The 14,169-nt window shown below is 41.3% G+C and overlaps 1 protein-coding gene across 1 annotated transcript; it reads right to left on the bottom strand.

The window, feature by feature from the left end:
- Positions 1–235: 235 nt before the first annotated feature.
- LOC139186642 (patched domain-containing protein 3) lies at positions 236–10,971 on the bottom strand. The gene is given in 9 exon segments (XM_070801932.1): positions 236–341; positions 343–703; positions 706–756; positions 759–896; positions 899–1,081; positions 1,226–1,538; positions 1,541–1,673; positions 1,675–1,840; positions 10,827–10,971. Coding segments are annotated over 9 exon segments (1,596 nt in total).
- Positions 10,972–14,169: the final 3,198 nt, after the last annotated feature.

The raw sequence follows: 14,169 nt of genomic DNA on the forward strand, positions 1-14,169 counted from the left end.
TGATTCCAGCTTGTGTTTCATCCAGCCCAGCGTTTCTCTTGATGTACTCTGCATATAAGTTAAATAAGCAGGGTGTTAAATAACATTTTTAAACAGTATTTATAAGCCAAGGAAGCATGTCTTTGATTTTAGTTTATTGACTATTCTTAATAGTGCATTTTCATCAGATTGGATTGGGCCAATAAGGAATTCTATAATTGGTCTTTGGTTTGTTAGTGGCTATTCAAACTCACTTTCAAAAAAAAGTTAAGAATCCTGGATAAAACATTAGACCATGAACAGCTCTAAATAACATCACAAGAAACACAGTCTTAGAAAATATCCTGAAGATGTGTGCTTCATACCCTTACTATTGTTGAAACTGCACGTTGTCACACAGGGTAGCCTAGCAGATACAATGCTTCAATGGCTTTTCGGTTTACTGAGGGCTCTGAACTGAAAACAAATGCATAGGAAATGTGACCAGAAAAGTCAAAAGAAAACCCTATACAAATAACAAGATTAATCATGGCTATGCAATCAAAATTGACATTCCAGAAGGCCATAAAACCCATGACACCCACAATCACAGAAGCAATAGCAAAAGTTACCCACAAAGAACACAGGGGATGAGGAATTAACCATAAGGAAATCATGAACATAGCTGTTGATGCAACAACCACATTTTGAACAGTGTTTTTTAATATTGCAGAATACTGATTATCATGAATGCCTGGTTATACACCATTAGGGAAGCTTCACACTTCTCTGTCATGTCTGGAACTGGAGTAACATCAGCTTCTCATTGGTTGAAGAAGAAATACCCATGGTTTGAATGAAGGCCTGGGAGCAAATGATTTCCTGTGATGATGTAATATTAATATCATACACAAAAAGTGGAAATTCCATTAAAAAGTGGGAATATTGCTTGGAAAAGCTGTCTTATTTAAATCTTGATGGAGTTTTTCTATATATTTTATATATTCTCACAACCAAAACTCTGTAAGGTTTTTATCTACATACTCATCGTTTTTAAAATCTGCCAGACATTTTTCCAGTTTTTGCCTAGTAACTTTATCCCAGTAGTCAAGAGTCTGTACAAAGTGCAGAGTTATTACAGAACAAGGAGTGATGAGTTGTCTTATGGACTCAGAGGCAACCAGAGAAGGTGTTAGAGAAAGCAGTATCCAAACACAGGCTCCACAAGATTAATGAGACCTTAAGAGATGGGCAAGGTCCATCTCTGGGATAACCATAACCCTGGGACCATAACTTGAAAACTGTTCTTCTTCTACATTAAAATATGGTGTGATGTAGGAGTCGTCACTTGCCAAATTTCAGAGATCTAAACCTTCCTGCACTCAGAAACACCCATATGTACTACTTATGATGTACAAAATGTGTAGGAGCACTACAGGAATCTTGGACTCGGTGCTTGTGAGAAAAGGACCAAAATAGTCTCTAAAGAATAGATTCCCTGGATGGATATCAGCTTTGTGTTCATCTTGGAGAGAATTACATGGGAGGCAGCAGGACTATTTGATGAGGAAAATTTTTGGTCAATTGTTTCCGGCTTCTTCAACCAGCGTAGACAGACTACTTCTCTTTTCCCATCCAGGGCCATAAATGCTCCAAAACAGGTGATGTTATAAAAATAACAAAAGAGCAGGGTTGTTCCTGTATAGATACAGGAACCTGAAAGAGGTTCCTGTATAGAAGGCCAGGACGTTGGTGATGGTGGTGATTGTAATGGGTACTGCTACTTTCGCTTAGACATCAGACATCCGCTTGCTTATGCTATCCATGAGGCTGGTCTTCTGCCAGACAGAAATCATGGTAAACATGTCATCGACCCCAACACCTGTTAGAGAAAGAAGCAGAGCATTCGTACTTTTTTAACATCCATTAAAAATTAACCAGATCAACTCAAACCGTTTTCTTTGCCCGTCCCTCAAGGTCTCATTGATCTTGCGGAGTCTGTGTTTGGATACAGCTTTTTCCGACACCTTCTCTGGTTGCCTCTGAGTCCACGAGACAACTCATCACTCCTTGCTCTGTAATAACTCTGTGCTTTGTGCACACTCCTATTTGTACACATAGCGCAGTACACTCTACTCGCAGTCATCATTCAGGGTATTCAATGAAGAGTCAGGAAACCTGGCTGACTGGGTATTAGGTGAAGCAGGATTAGCAATGTATCTCTGATTCCATCAGAACATTTGAGAGACCATTTTATCTTATAAACCATTTTATTCTAAGGCAGTAATATTGAGGTAACATCTTGTTGTTTAAAATATAAGCTGGATTTATCTGTTCTCCAGTTAGCATCTAGCTATCGATGTGGTATGATTTTAAAGGCACCTGTAGTTTATACACACGAAGATATCTACATCCATGTAGCTTTCCTGTTAGTCTGTTTCTGATACCGAGAGTGCTATCATTCAATTTTCACCTGCCCAGGCTAAGGCATTATGTCAGTAAAATGTAGGTACTCTTGAGATCAGAAATATGTACCAAAGTAAACCTTAAAAATCCTTTACATATTAAGTGAATACTAAAGTAACCAGTCTCTTCCACAGTGATGTTTCCTGATTGATTTGTAATAAAGAGGACGGGAGAACATTTGAGGACTCCGAAATTGTCACCGGAGGTTAGGAGAGAAGAAAGGAGATTACAAAGGACAGCCTAAGCATGTTGCAGGTAAATTTCACTTCCCTCAAGCTTCCAAGCTTCCTACCGCTTTCACTCCCGTACACCTCTGTTTCTGTGTGTATTGATACAAAATCAATACTTGGAACTGAAAAGTGAAAAGAAAGTTAAGTCGCTCAGTCGTGTCTGACTCTTTACGACCCCATGGACTATAGCCTGCACCAGGCTTTTCCGTCCATGGGATTTTCCAGGCAAGAGTACCGGAGTGGGTCGCCATTTCCTTCTCCAGTAGATCTTCCTGACCCAGGGATCGAACCCAGGTCTCCCGCATTGCGGGCAGACACTTTACCCTCTGAGCCACCAGGGAAGCTTGGAACTGACATGCTGATTGATTTTAATACCAACCTTGGAAGATCTTCTCCATGGGTTACATGGGAAGGTACTGGGAATCGCACTTTGCCTCTATTGCCGATGTTCTGTGTATATGATCTGGGAGACGGGCCTACAGTGACACAGCCTTATGTAGTCTGTCACAAACTGCATCCTGACACGCCCCCTGCTGCCAGCTTTGTGGATTTCACTTGCATTCAGCTGGATGAAGGGCAAGAATCCGAACTACTAAGGACCACAAATAAACTCATTGATATGGAATAGGTATTTAAAAACCGGTTTTATTATTTATGGAACTTGGTTCAGAAATTGTCCTCACACATTTCTTAAGCTACTTAAATCACAGCCCGCCCCCGCCACATTCACCCCTACACTCACATGTCTATGTATATACAGACAATATGAAGATGGTTGATATGAAGTCAGTTGTCTACACCTGAGTTGTTTATGGCTGTGGTAACATTGAATAAGCGTGAGCGTGTCCTAGGAAGGTATACATTCAGTGCACAGTTCCTCCCCTATCTCCCCTAGGAAACCAATTATTAATTCTTTCAAGCTGTTTACTTTCCAAAATATAAACATATTTACCTTCTCACACTTATTGTAAAATAAACCCTGAAAGTACAGGAAAATACAAAGAAAAACTTTAAACAACTGCAATTCCACCTGTCAGGGATAATCCTTGCTAATATTTTAAGTGTTATCTATCCAGAATTTGCTATACAAGTATACATGCATATTTGTATATTGCTCAATTTTAAACATCTTGTTTCATAACCAGCATTTTTAATTTAACACTTTATATCTACCTCTTTTTAAAGACTGAATAGGATTCCAAAACTTTAATATGCTCTGGGCAGACCAATCCCATGTTGATATAGGATTAGCTTGTTTTTGAACACCAGGAACCACAGAACTATTTTTCACAGAGGCGACACTGTTTTATATCCCACTAGCAATGTATAAGTTTTTATGTTTATGGTTGTTATATCTTCTTGATTAATTGGCCCTTTTATAAATATATAATGTCGTTCTCTCTCTTTGAACAGTTTTTGAAATAGTCTGTGTTGTCTGCTATCAGTACAGGCACTCCTAGTCTCTTTTGGTTACTATTCATATGGAGTATCTTTTTCAGTCCTCTTAACTTTCAATCTATTCATGTCTTTGGATCTAAAGTGAATCTCTTGTAAATGGCATATAGTTGAATCTTGCTGTTTTATCCATTCTAACAATATCTGCCTTTTGATTGGAAAGTTTAATCTGTTTAGATTTAAAATAATTGGTGACAAGGAAGGACTTATTTCTATTGTTTTCGTATTTATATTCTGTATATATTATAGCCTATTATCTTCATTTCATCCATTTATGCCTTTTTTGTGGCCAAATCCAGGCCCCAACAGTGAAAGCGCCAAGGAGTCCTAACCATTGGACCACCAGAGAACTCCTGATTTATGCTTTCTTTAATGTGTAGTTTTTGTTTTTAATAGTGAGCTGTTTTGATTAGTCATTTTGCTGCCAGTGATGCCCAAGTCAGCCTGAGCACCGGAATCACATGAAGACATTTTTAGACACATGGATTCTGCAACTTCTCTATAAACTGTAGATCAGAGTCTACAGAACTGTGTTCCAGAACTGCAGTAATCTAAAGTTCTAAGACTTTTCTAAGTCATTCTGAAAAACTGTTTAACCAACGTCCTTCTTGGGGACTAGAAAATCTCCAAGTGTGTTCACTAGTGTTCTACATTCATATCTTTCCTTCCATTGCCTACTGAACATTAAAATAAAGGTCATTTAGAGAGAGTCAACACAGCGACTAGTCAAACTCAAATCATTCTAGACAATAATATACTTCACTCCCCCCATCCTCTGAAGAATACCACCAATCCAGAAACCTGAAAGAGGGAATAGGGCTAAACATGTCATATGTAGCTTTTATCCTGTTAATCTTTCTGATTTCAAGGTTCATCTTGTTACTTTTATCTTCAGTTCAGTTCAGTTCAGTTGCTCAGTTGTGTTCGACTCTGCAACCCCATGGACTGGCAGCATGCCAGGCCTCCCTGTCCATCACCAGCTCCTGGAGTTCACTCAGACTCACGTCCATCGAGTCAGTGATGCCATCCAGCCTTCTCATCCTCTGTCATCCCCTTCTCCTCCTGCCCCCAATCCCTCCCAGCATCAGAGTCTTTTCCAGTGAGTCAACTCTTTGCATGAGGTGGCCAAAGTACTGGAGTTTCAGCTTTAGCATCATTCCTTCCAGTGAACACCTAGGACTGATCTCCTTTAGGATGGACTGGTTGGATCTCCTTGCAGTCCAAGGGACTCTCAAGAGTCTTCTCCAACACCACAGTTCAAAAGCATCAATTCTTCCACACTCAGCTTTCTTTACAGTCCAACTCTGACATTCATACATGACTACTGGAAAAACCATAGCCTTGACTAGATGGACCTTTGTTGGCAAAGTAATGTCTCTGCTTTTTAATATGCTGGCTAGTTTGGTCATAACATTCTTGCCACGGAGTAAGCATCTTTTATCTTAAACTCTTGTAAATCATATTGTTACTTTAAGAAAGTATTGGTTGTAATCAAATTTTGTCATAATAAAGAAATTTACTTTTATTTTGGTGCGTGTGTGTGTGTGTGTGTATGTTGATCTGGGGCCCTGAGTTTAACTAATAGCACCAGCAGTTTGAGAAAAGGTGAAATACAGACACACATAGTTGTTTTAATAAGAAGAAAGTTTAATTATTTTAATGTGGCCTTGCATGAATAAGGTGTTTAGTTATATTATTGCTCTTTCGGAATCAGTAACTCAATTTCCGTAGCTGAATTTCTTAGTCTTCAAACCAAACTTAGTTTCTCTCTCCTACTAAAAGTTTCTAGAGGCAGTTATCAGTCATTTGTTTTGAAGCAGTTAGCAATGAAGTAAAACAGAAACCTAGGGATTGTCATCAATATTTTAAGATGTGAAGTTGTGGTTGTTGGTGAGTTAAAGTATTAAATCTTTATTTTTTATTTTTTTTTAAATGCTGTGTATATATTCCCATTTTTGTTGGTCCAACCTAGAAAAAGGCATAAGTTGTGTTATTCAAAATGGAGCACATATTACTTTTTTTGCAATTAGTAGCCACTTTTCTTGGGCTTCCTCGGTGACTCAGCGGTAAAGAGTCCGCCTGCAATGCAGGTTTGATCCCTGGGTTAGGAGGATCCCCTAGAGGGAGGGCACGGCCACCTACTCCACTATTCTTGCCTGGAGACTCCCATGGAGAGGAGCATAGTGGGCTACAGTCCATAGGATCACAAGCAGACATGACTGAATCAACTGAGCACGCACATGCAGCCTCTTTTCTAGAGCACACTTCTCTAGCAGAGGAGAACCACGAACATCTTTTAGAAGGAAGCTGTCATTCTTTTTGTTAGCCACAATATATATTTTAAACCAGCTTTGACACACAGGAGGTGTTTAGGATTGCGTTTATGGCTAACTGGAGTCGTAAGTGGGTGAGAAAATACCTGGACTTGGGCACTTTCATACTGCTTGCTTCCATTCATACTCCTTTGAAGATCAGAGGGGAATTAGCTATTTGCAATGTTTTAGTATATCTTTGTGGTTCTGAAAGTCCAGTCAGTGGATTCTTGCTTGGCTCATTACATAAGAATCAACTGGAATAGTTATATTTCATGCAAAGATGAGCACAACAAAGCACAAAAATGGTATGGACCTAATGGAAACAGAAGATATTAAGAAGAGGTGGCAAGAATACACAGAAGTACTGTACAAAAAAGATCTTCATGACCCCAATAATCACGATGGTGTGATCACTCACCTAGAGCCAGACATCCTGGAATATGAAGTCAAGTGGGCCTTAGGACGCATCACTATGAACAAAGCTAGTGGAGGTGATGGAATTCTAGTTGAGCTATTTCAAATCCTAAAAGATGATGCTGTGAAAGTGCTGCACTCGATATGCCAGCAAATCTGGAAAACTCAGCAGTGGCCACGGCACTGGAAAAGGTCAGTTTTCGTTCCAGTCCCAACAAAAGGCAATGCCAAAGAATGTTCAAACTACTGCAAAATTGTACTCATCTCACACACTAGCAAAGTAATGCTCAAAATTCTCCAAGCCAGGCTTCAACAGTATGTGAACCATGAACTTCTAGATGTTCAAGCTAAATTTAGAAAAGGCAGAGGAACCAAAGATCAGATTGCCAACATCTGCTGGATCATCAAAACAGCAAGAGAGTTCCAGAAAAACGTCTACTTCTGCTTTATTGACTAGTCCACAGCCTTTGACTGTGTGGATCACAACAAACTGTGGAAAATTCTTCCAGACCACCTGACCTGCCTCCTGAGAAATCTGTATGCAGGTCAAGAAGTAACAGTTAGAACTGGATACAAAACAACGGACTGGTTCCAAATCAGGAAAGGAGTATGTCAAGGCTGTATAATGTCACCCTGTTTATTTAAGTTATATGTAGAGTACGTCCTGCGAAATACTGGGCTGGATGAAGCACAAGCTGGAATCAAGATTGCTGGGAGAAATATCAGTATCCTCAGATACACAGATGACACCACATTTATAGCAGAAAGTGAAAAACTAAAGAGCCTCTTGATGAAAGTGAAAGAGGAGACTGAAAAAATTGGCTTAAAACTCAGCTTTCAGTAAACTAATATCATGGCATTTGGTCCCATCACTTCATGGCAAATAGATGCTAAAACAATGGAAACAGTGAGAGACTTTATTTTTGGGGGGCACCAAAATCACTGAAGATGATGACTGCAGCCATGAAATTGAAAGATGTTTGCTCCTTGGAAGAACAGCTATGACCAAACTAGACAGCATATTGAAAAGCAGAGACATTACTTTGCCAACATCAGCCCATCTATGGTTTTTCCAGTACTCATGTATCAACGTGAGAGTTGGACTATAAAGAAAGCTGAGCGCCAAAGAATTGACGCTTTTGGACTGCAGTGTTGGAGAAGGCTCTTGAGAGTCCCTTGGACTGCAAGGTGATCCAACCAGTCCATCCTAAACGAAATCAGTCCTGAATATTCATTGGAAGGACTGATGCTGAAGCTGAAACTCCAATACTTTGGCCACCTGATGTGAAGAACTGACTCATTGGAAAAGACCCTGATGCTGGGAAAGATTGAGGGCAGGAGGAGAAGGGGACAACAGAGGATGAGATGGTTGGATGGTATCACTGATGGACTTGAGTTTGAGTGGGCTCCAGGAGTTGGTAATGGACAGGGAAGCCTTGGGGGCTGAAGTCCATGGGGTTGCAAAGAGTCAGACATGACTGAGCAACTGAACTGAACAGATTCCTTTCTGTTCCCTCCGCACATTTGTTTTTGTTCAGTTGGGATGGGCTAGTACCTGGAAATTAACATTCTCCTGCAGACAAGTATGGGAATTATTGCCCATGAGGACTCTGAAGAGGTTCTGAGTCAAGAACGTTATGAATTGCTGGAATTTCAGTATGGAAGCTACCACCACAAGTTCCATGACTTTTCCCTCCAAATTTACAGGTGTGACTGTATACAAAACAAAATGTGGGTGGCAGCCTTTGGAGTCGTTTCTGCTGCCTTGGCAGTGGTGAGCAGCTTTGGCCTGATGTTGTACATTGGGGTGCCATTTGTGATCATAGTTGCAAATTCACTATTTCTTATTCTAGGTGAATAAAACAAAGTGTGAGGATCTAACTGTGTGTGTGCTGGGGGGGATGGGGTTGGTAAAGGAAGGGTATTGTGTTAGATTAAGCAAAGTAATTATATATAGGTGGCTCCACAGATCCAAAATGAGGAATCAGGAGAAAAAGAAAATCAAATGGAATTATGTGCCTTAAAGAGTTGGAAAAATCTAGTACCCCAAATGGAAAAACACACACCAGGGACATGAATAGGCAGGTCACACATACACACAGAATCCAAAATACTAATCATTGAAAATATAAGAAAGAAATATTTGTCTTTTTGACTAATCAAGGGATGAAAGTTCAACCAAAAGTGAGTCATCTTGTCTTCTTATTAGAATGAATATTATAGCAAGACTGAAGGTTTGGAGAAGGTTGTATGCAAATAAACACATATTCTGCTGAGGGAAATTTATAAATTGATACACTTTTAAAATATAACTTTAGACAAATCAAAAGACTTAAAAATTTAAAACAGAATACCTTTGACCAGCCAACTTCACTTCTGGGAATTTGTCCTAATTATTGGACAGGTGCTTACAAAATAGAATAAGTATGTTAATTTCAGTGTGATTTAGAAGAGGAAAAAGCAAAAACAAGCTAATCCTATATCAACATGCTTGCTCTACTGAATGAATAATTCTGAATATGGTCAGTGTTGGGAACTTCTCTCACATGCAGCCAGCAGCCCCTCAAAATGAGTGAACTCAGTGGGAAGCTGGTGGACCACATGGAAGCATCTCTGAGTAACTGTGGGCTGACCCCACAGGCCAGCTGCTCCACCCTTCCCAGGTAAAATGTCCTGTTCAGTTGCCCAATTGTGTCCAGCTGTTTGCAGCCCCATGGACTGCAGCATGCCAGGCTTCCCTGTCCTTCACCATCTCCTGGAGTTTACTCCAACTCGTCCAGTGAGTTGGTGATGCCTTCCAACTATTTCATCTTCTGTCGTTCCCTTCTCCTCCTGCCATCAGTCTTTCCCAGCATCGGGTTTTTTCCAATGAGTTGGCTCTTTGCATCAGGTAGCCAAAGTATTGGAGCTTCAGTTTCAGCATAAGTCCTTCCAATAAATATTTGGGATTGATTTCCTTTAGGATTGATTGGTTTGATCTCCTTGCAGTCCAAGGGATTCTCAAGACCTCAGAGGCTGAAGGGAAGGGCTTGGAGCCTCTTGAGCCACAGCACGCTTGTCCGGTTGGCTCCTGCAGGCCAAGCAGGTTGCTCCTAGCCCTGGGTGAGCTTCTGGAAGCTTCCATTCCCTTCCTTGAGTTACTCCTCCCGTCCTGCCCGCTATTGCCTTTTTTCTTGTGATAGCTTCCAGCGAACAGTGTCAGATTCATGATCTCCAAAGAAGAACATTTAGCTTTGGGACCAGGGACCAGGCTTGATCACTCAAGAGCTTTTGTATAGCAGTTTTATTAAAGTACGAAAAGGGACAGAGAAAGCTTCTGACATAGACATCAGAAGGAGGATGGAGAGTGCCCCCCCTGCTAGTTTTAGCATGCTGTTTTATGTTAGAAAGTTAGTAATCAGATAAGACAGACACCTCAAGGCTGATGGAGTTTCACCAGGCCCCTCTCCCACAATATGCATTTTTGAGATAGGATGGCAAGAGGTGTGTCATCTCCTAGCCATAAAATGATTGATATGAATACTGGTTTATTGAGCTATTATCAGCCAAAGTTAGTCTTAAGTGGAACCATTTTGAAGAAAGGCAAATTCCAAAGCAAATACATAGTTTCATTAACATTGCTTAAGAAAAACATTTCCATAGAGTTTGTTCCCTCCTGCCGCTTAAGGGGGAGAGAAAAAAATGTCTGACACTGCAGCCTATTTCCCCCATTTGGAGACCCCTGGCCTTCCAGCCTGTTACCCTCTCACTTGCTTCTTCACCTCTGTCTGGGGGAGAGCTTCCAACAGCAGGTGCAGGTGACATGTCCTGTTCCTTAGCAGGTAGCAGCCTGGCAACTCCTGCGGATCGTCCTGCAGAGTCCCAGTCAGCCCAGGCTACCCACAAGGTCCTTACTCTTTCTCCAGCCCAGGCCCAGGGCAGAAAGCATGGCATCAGGTACAGCTGCAGGCATTCTTGTTGCATGGAGGGGGCCGTTATAAAGACTCACTCCAGACACACCTAAGAAGGGTTCGCTGACGGGCCTGGGTCAGCCAGTCCTCGCCTATCAGGGGCTCATAGTTGCAGAAAATGGGTTTTGCTGCACTGGCCAGTTCCAAGGAACAGGTTTGGGTCCTCAGGGTCAAGATGGACATGTGGCTTCAGCTCTGGTTTTGTTTTCTAACCATTTTAATTGGTCCATGAGTAGGAAGCAACTTCCCAAAGCCCTTCCCTGCATGAGAGGAACCCAGGAGTCAGGGAGAGGAGGGGTGGTGGGTGCAGACAGGTGCGCAGTGCCCCAGGGGCCATGGAAGCATCTTGAAGATCTGCTGGAAGGAGGCTGCACAGAGGGTAGCCCAGGGTCACAGACCTGTCCAGGAGCTGCTGTTTGTTAGTTCAGGTCCTGCTCTGAGGGGCTCAGGATCCACTCTGACCAAGAAATGCATTGGGAATGCTCTGCAACAAGGGCTATGCGCATGGTTCCTATGCGCTGAGCCTTGCCTTGGTGCCCATCCAGATAGGCCTCGTGCCCTAGAAGGGGCCTGGCCATGTGAACCCAGTACGCTGCTGGATGCCTGCCCACAAGAGCTCCATGCCCCGTGCAGCGAAGCCCATGTGCCACAACTAGAGAGAAGCCTTCTCGCTGCAAAGAATGAGCCTAAGATTCCATGTGCTGTAACTAAGACACCATGCATCCCAAAATAATCAAATAAATAGATATTAAAAAACAGACAACCTGGAAGAAATGGAGAGATTCCTAGAAACAGCCTCTGAAGACTGAATCATGAAGAAATAAGAAATTGGAACACACCAATAATGAGCAGGAGGCTGAAACGGTCATTAGAAAAAAAAACTTACCAACAAAAAAAGGTCAGGATCAGGTGATTTCACTGAACCATGTTTCTATTCTACCAAACACTTAAGAAGAATGAATGCTAGTCCTTCTCATGCATTTCAGGTCCAAATTCTTACACTCAGTCGTATCTGACTCTTTGCAACCCCATGGACTATACAGTCCATGAAATTCTCCAGGCCAGAATACTGCAGTGGGTAGCCTTTCCCTTCTCTAGGGGAATCTTCCCAACATCAAACCCATGTCTCCCACATGGCGGGGGGATTCTTTACCAGCTGGGCCACAAGGGAAGCCCAAGAATACTGGAATGGGTAGCCTATCCCTTCTCAGCAGATCTTCCTGACCCAGGGATTGAATCCAGGTCTCCTGCATTGCAGGTGGATTCTTTACCAGATAAGCCACAAGAGAAGCCAGTCCTTCTTAAGTGCTTCCAAAAATTGAAGAGGAGGAATAGTCTAAAGGAGAATTTCACAAAGAAAATATCTGTAGAAGATACAAGAAGTGTGCGCCATGTTCTCTAATTCTCCTCCCTCACCCTCGTCCCTCTTGTCAGGCTGCCTGCTTCATCACTGTTTCTCTGCAGACATCTGTTCTCTCAGGTTTATGGCTAGTGGTAAAAATGTCAGAGCTTCAGAATTTACACATCCTAAGATTAAATCTCCAGCAGGGATTCATGACATCTTTGTTTTTCAGGTCCAAATTCTTACAAGAGAAACTGTCTCATTGGTTCGATTGGGCTTTATTGGTAAACCTGAACCCAAGCATCAGTGGCTATGCAGGTGGTGGTGGCGGCTGTGGCTTTGCAGGCTACAGACAGAGCACACGCTGAGAACTGAAAAACTCACCAAAGGGCACCACAACATCTTTGTATATTACATGTATGTGTGTGCTCAGTGGCTCAGTGTGTCCAACTCTTTGTGACCCTGTGGACTGTAGCCCACTAGGCTCCTCTGTCCATAGAATTTTCCAGGCAAGAATACTGGAGTGGGTTGCTATTTCCTACTCCAAGGGATCTTTCTGACCCAGAGACTGAACCCTAGTCTCTTGCATCTCCTGCATCAACAGGCAGATTCTTTACCACTAGAGCCACCTGGGCAGCCTATATAGTTCTTAGTTGTGTACATAGACAGTACTGATGGCCCAAGTCAATCCGGGCAAATTTCAATGTGCTTGCTTACAATTTGCTTAGCGTATTGGTGACTTGTGGATTATAGAGTGATGGAGAAAGGCTGGTGATTTGTGTTCACAACAAAGAAACTGTATTTAAATATTTAAGCTGTGTCAGTATGAGGCAGAGAAAGGCATGATTTAAATGGTGCTGCGTAGATAATTTTAGCTTCTGTTGTGCTGACATAAAAAAAGAATAACTTTTGTTGCTTTTAGAGGATAAGGAAGAGATAAGTCGTTTTCCAAAATTGATTTTTTTAAACTCTAAGGATTGAGGTTTGTTTTCATTGTCCTTATTTCAAGGTCAAGAAGATGGAAAAATTTCTAGGTGTGAGAGAAAGTCAGTGTGTTTTGAGGAAATATGACTATTGAAGACAGTCTTAAAGACAAAAGAAGAAATCAGTTTATTATGTATGCTGTGAGTGGTGAATTCTAAGTATAAGGGAAGGAAAGAAAGATTGCTGAAAGATAAGAAGAAATAAATGAGGAGCGTGAGAAGCCTGTTTGGCCAATTTAAAAGAAAAAATAAAGGGAAGGCAAAATCAATACAGATTTATTCCTCAAGGTCATCTGGAAGAAAAATAAAAATATCAATAATTGGTGAAAATAAAAAGTTTTTTAAAGAGAAAGTACAAGGAGAAGAATGGGTTTCTCCTAATGTAAAATATAATGTAAATATTATATATTTAATATAAAAATAAACTAGATGGCTACAAGAATTAAAGGGGTGGTGCACTGGTCAAACACCTAATACACAAAGCAATAAAACAAAATAATGAGTCCTGAAAGAGACTCTAAACCTAAAAAAAAAAAAAAGAAAAAGAAAACCTTGAAAATAAGATACAGGAAATATCACAAAGCAGTGATGAAATAGGATGGGGGAAAGATAGAGCTTTGATTTACAATATATGCTCAAATAAAATCCAGGAAGAGGGAACTAAAGGAAACAAAACAGAGGAAAGAAATAATACTTTTCCGGTAAACTAGTAGTTGGACTTTAGCTAAATTTGGTTGGGAAATGACTTCCTTAATGTAAAAGCAGGGGAAGAAGTCACAGCTGCTCAGCCTTGCTGTGTCCCTCCACCCAGGGGAGAGCTAACTGATCACAGAGTGAGAGCTGACTTCCTTTCATCTGTGGAAATGGTCTTCTGAAACAGGTGGATCTGGGTTCTCAGGATCAGGACCTGATGCCTCAAGACTGTTTCTTTCACTATGGTCAGTAGACCAACTGCATCCGAACCTCCCGAGATAAACTATGAATGAAGGAATCAAGGAAGGAAGGAGGAAGGAGAGAAGGAAGGACAGGAGAGAGGAAGGGAGGGAAGAAAAAAAG

This window comes from Bos indicus, chromosome 13, assembly GCF_029378745.1.
Source record: "Bos indicus isolate NIAB-ARS_2022 breed Sahiwal x Tharparkar chromosome 13, NIAB-ARS_B.indTharparkar_mat_pri_1.0, whole genome shotgun sequence".
In the NCBI taxonomy this organism is placed as follows: domain Eukaryota; kingdom Metazoa; phylum Chordata; class Mammalia; order Artiodactyla; family Bovidae; genus Bos; species Bos indicus.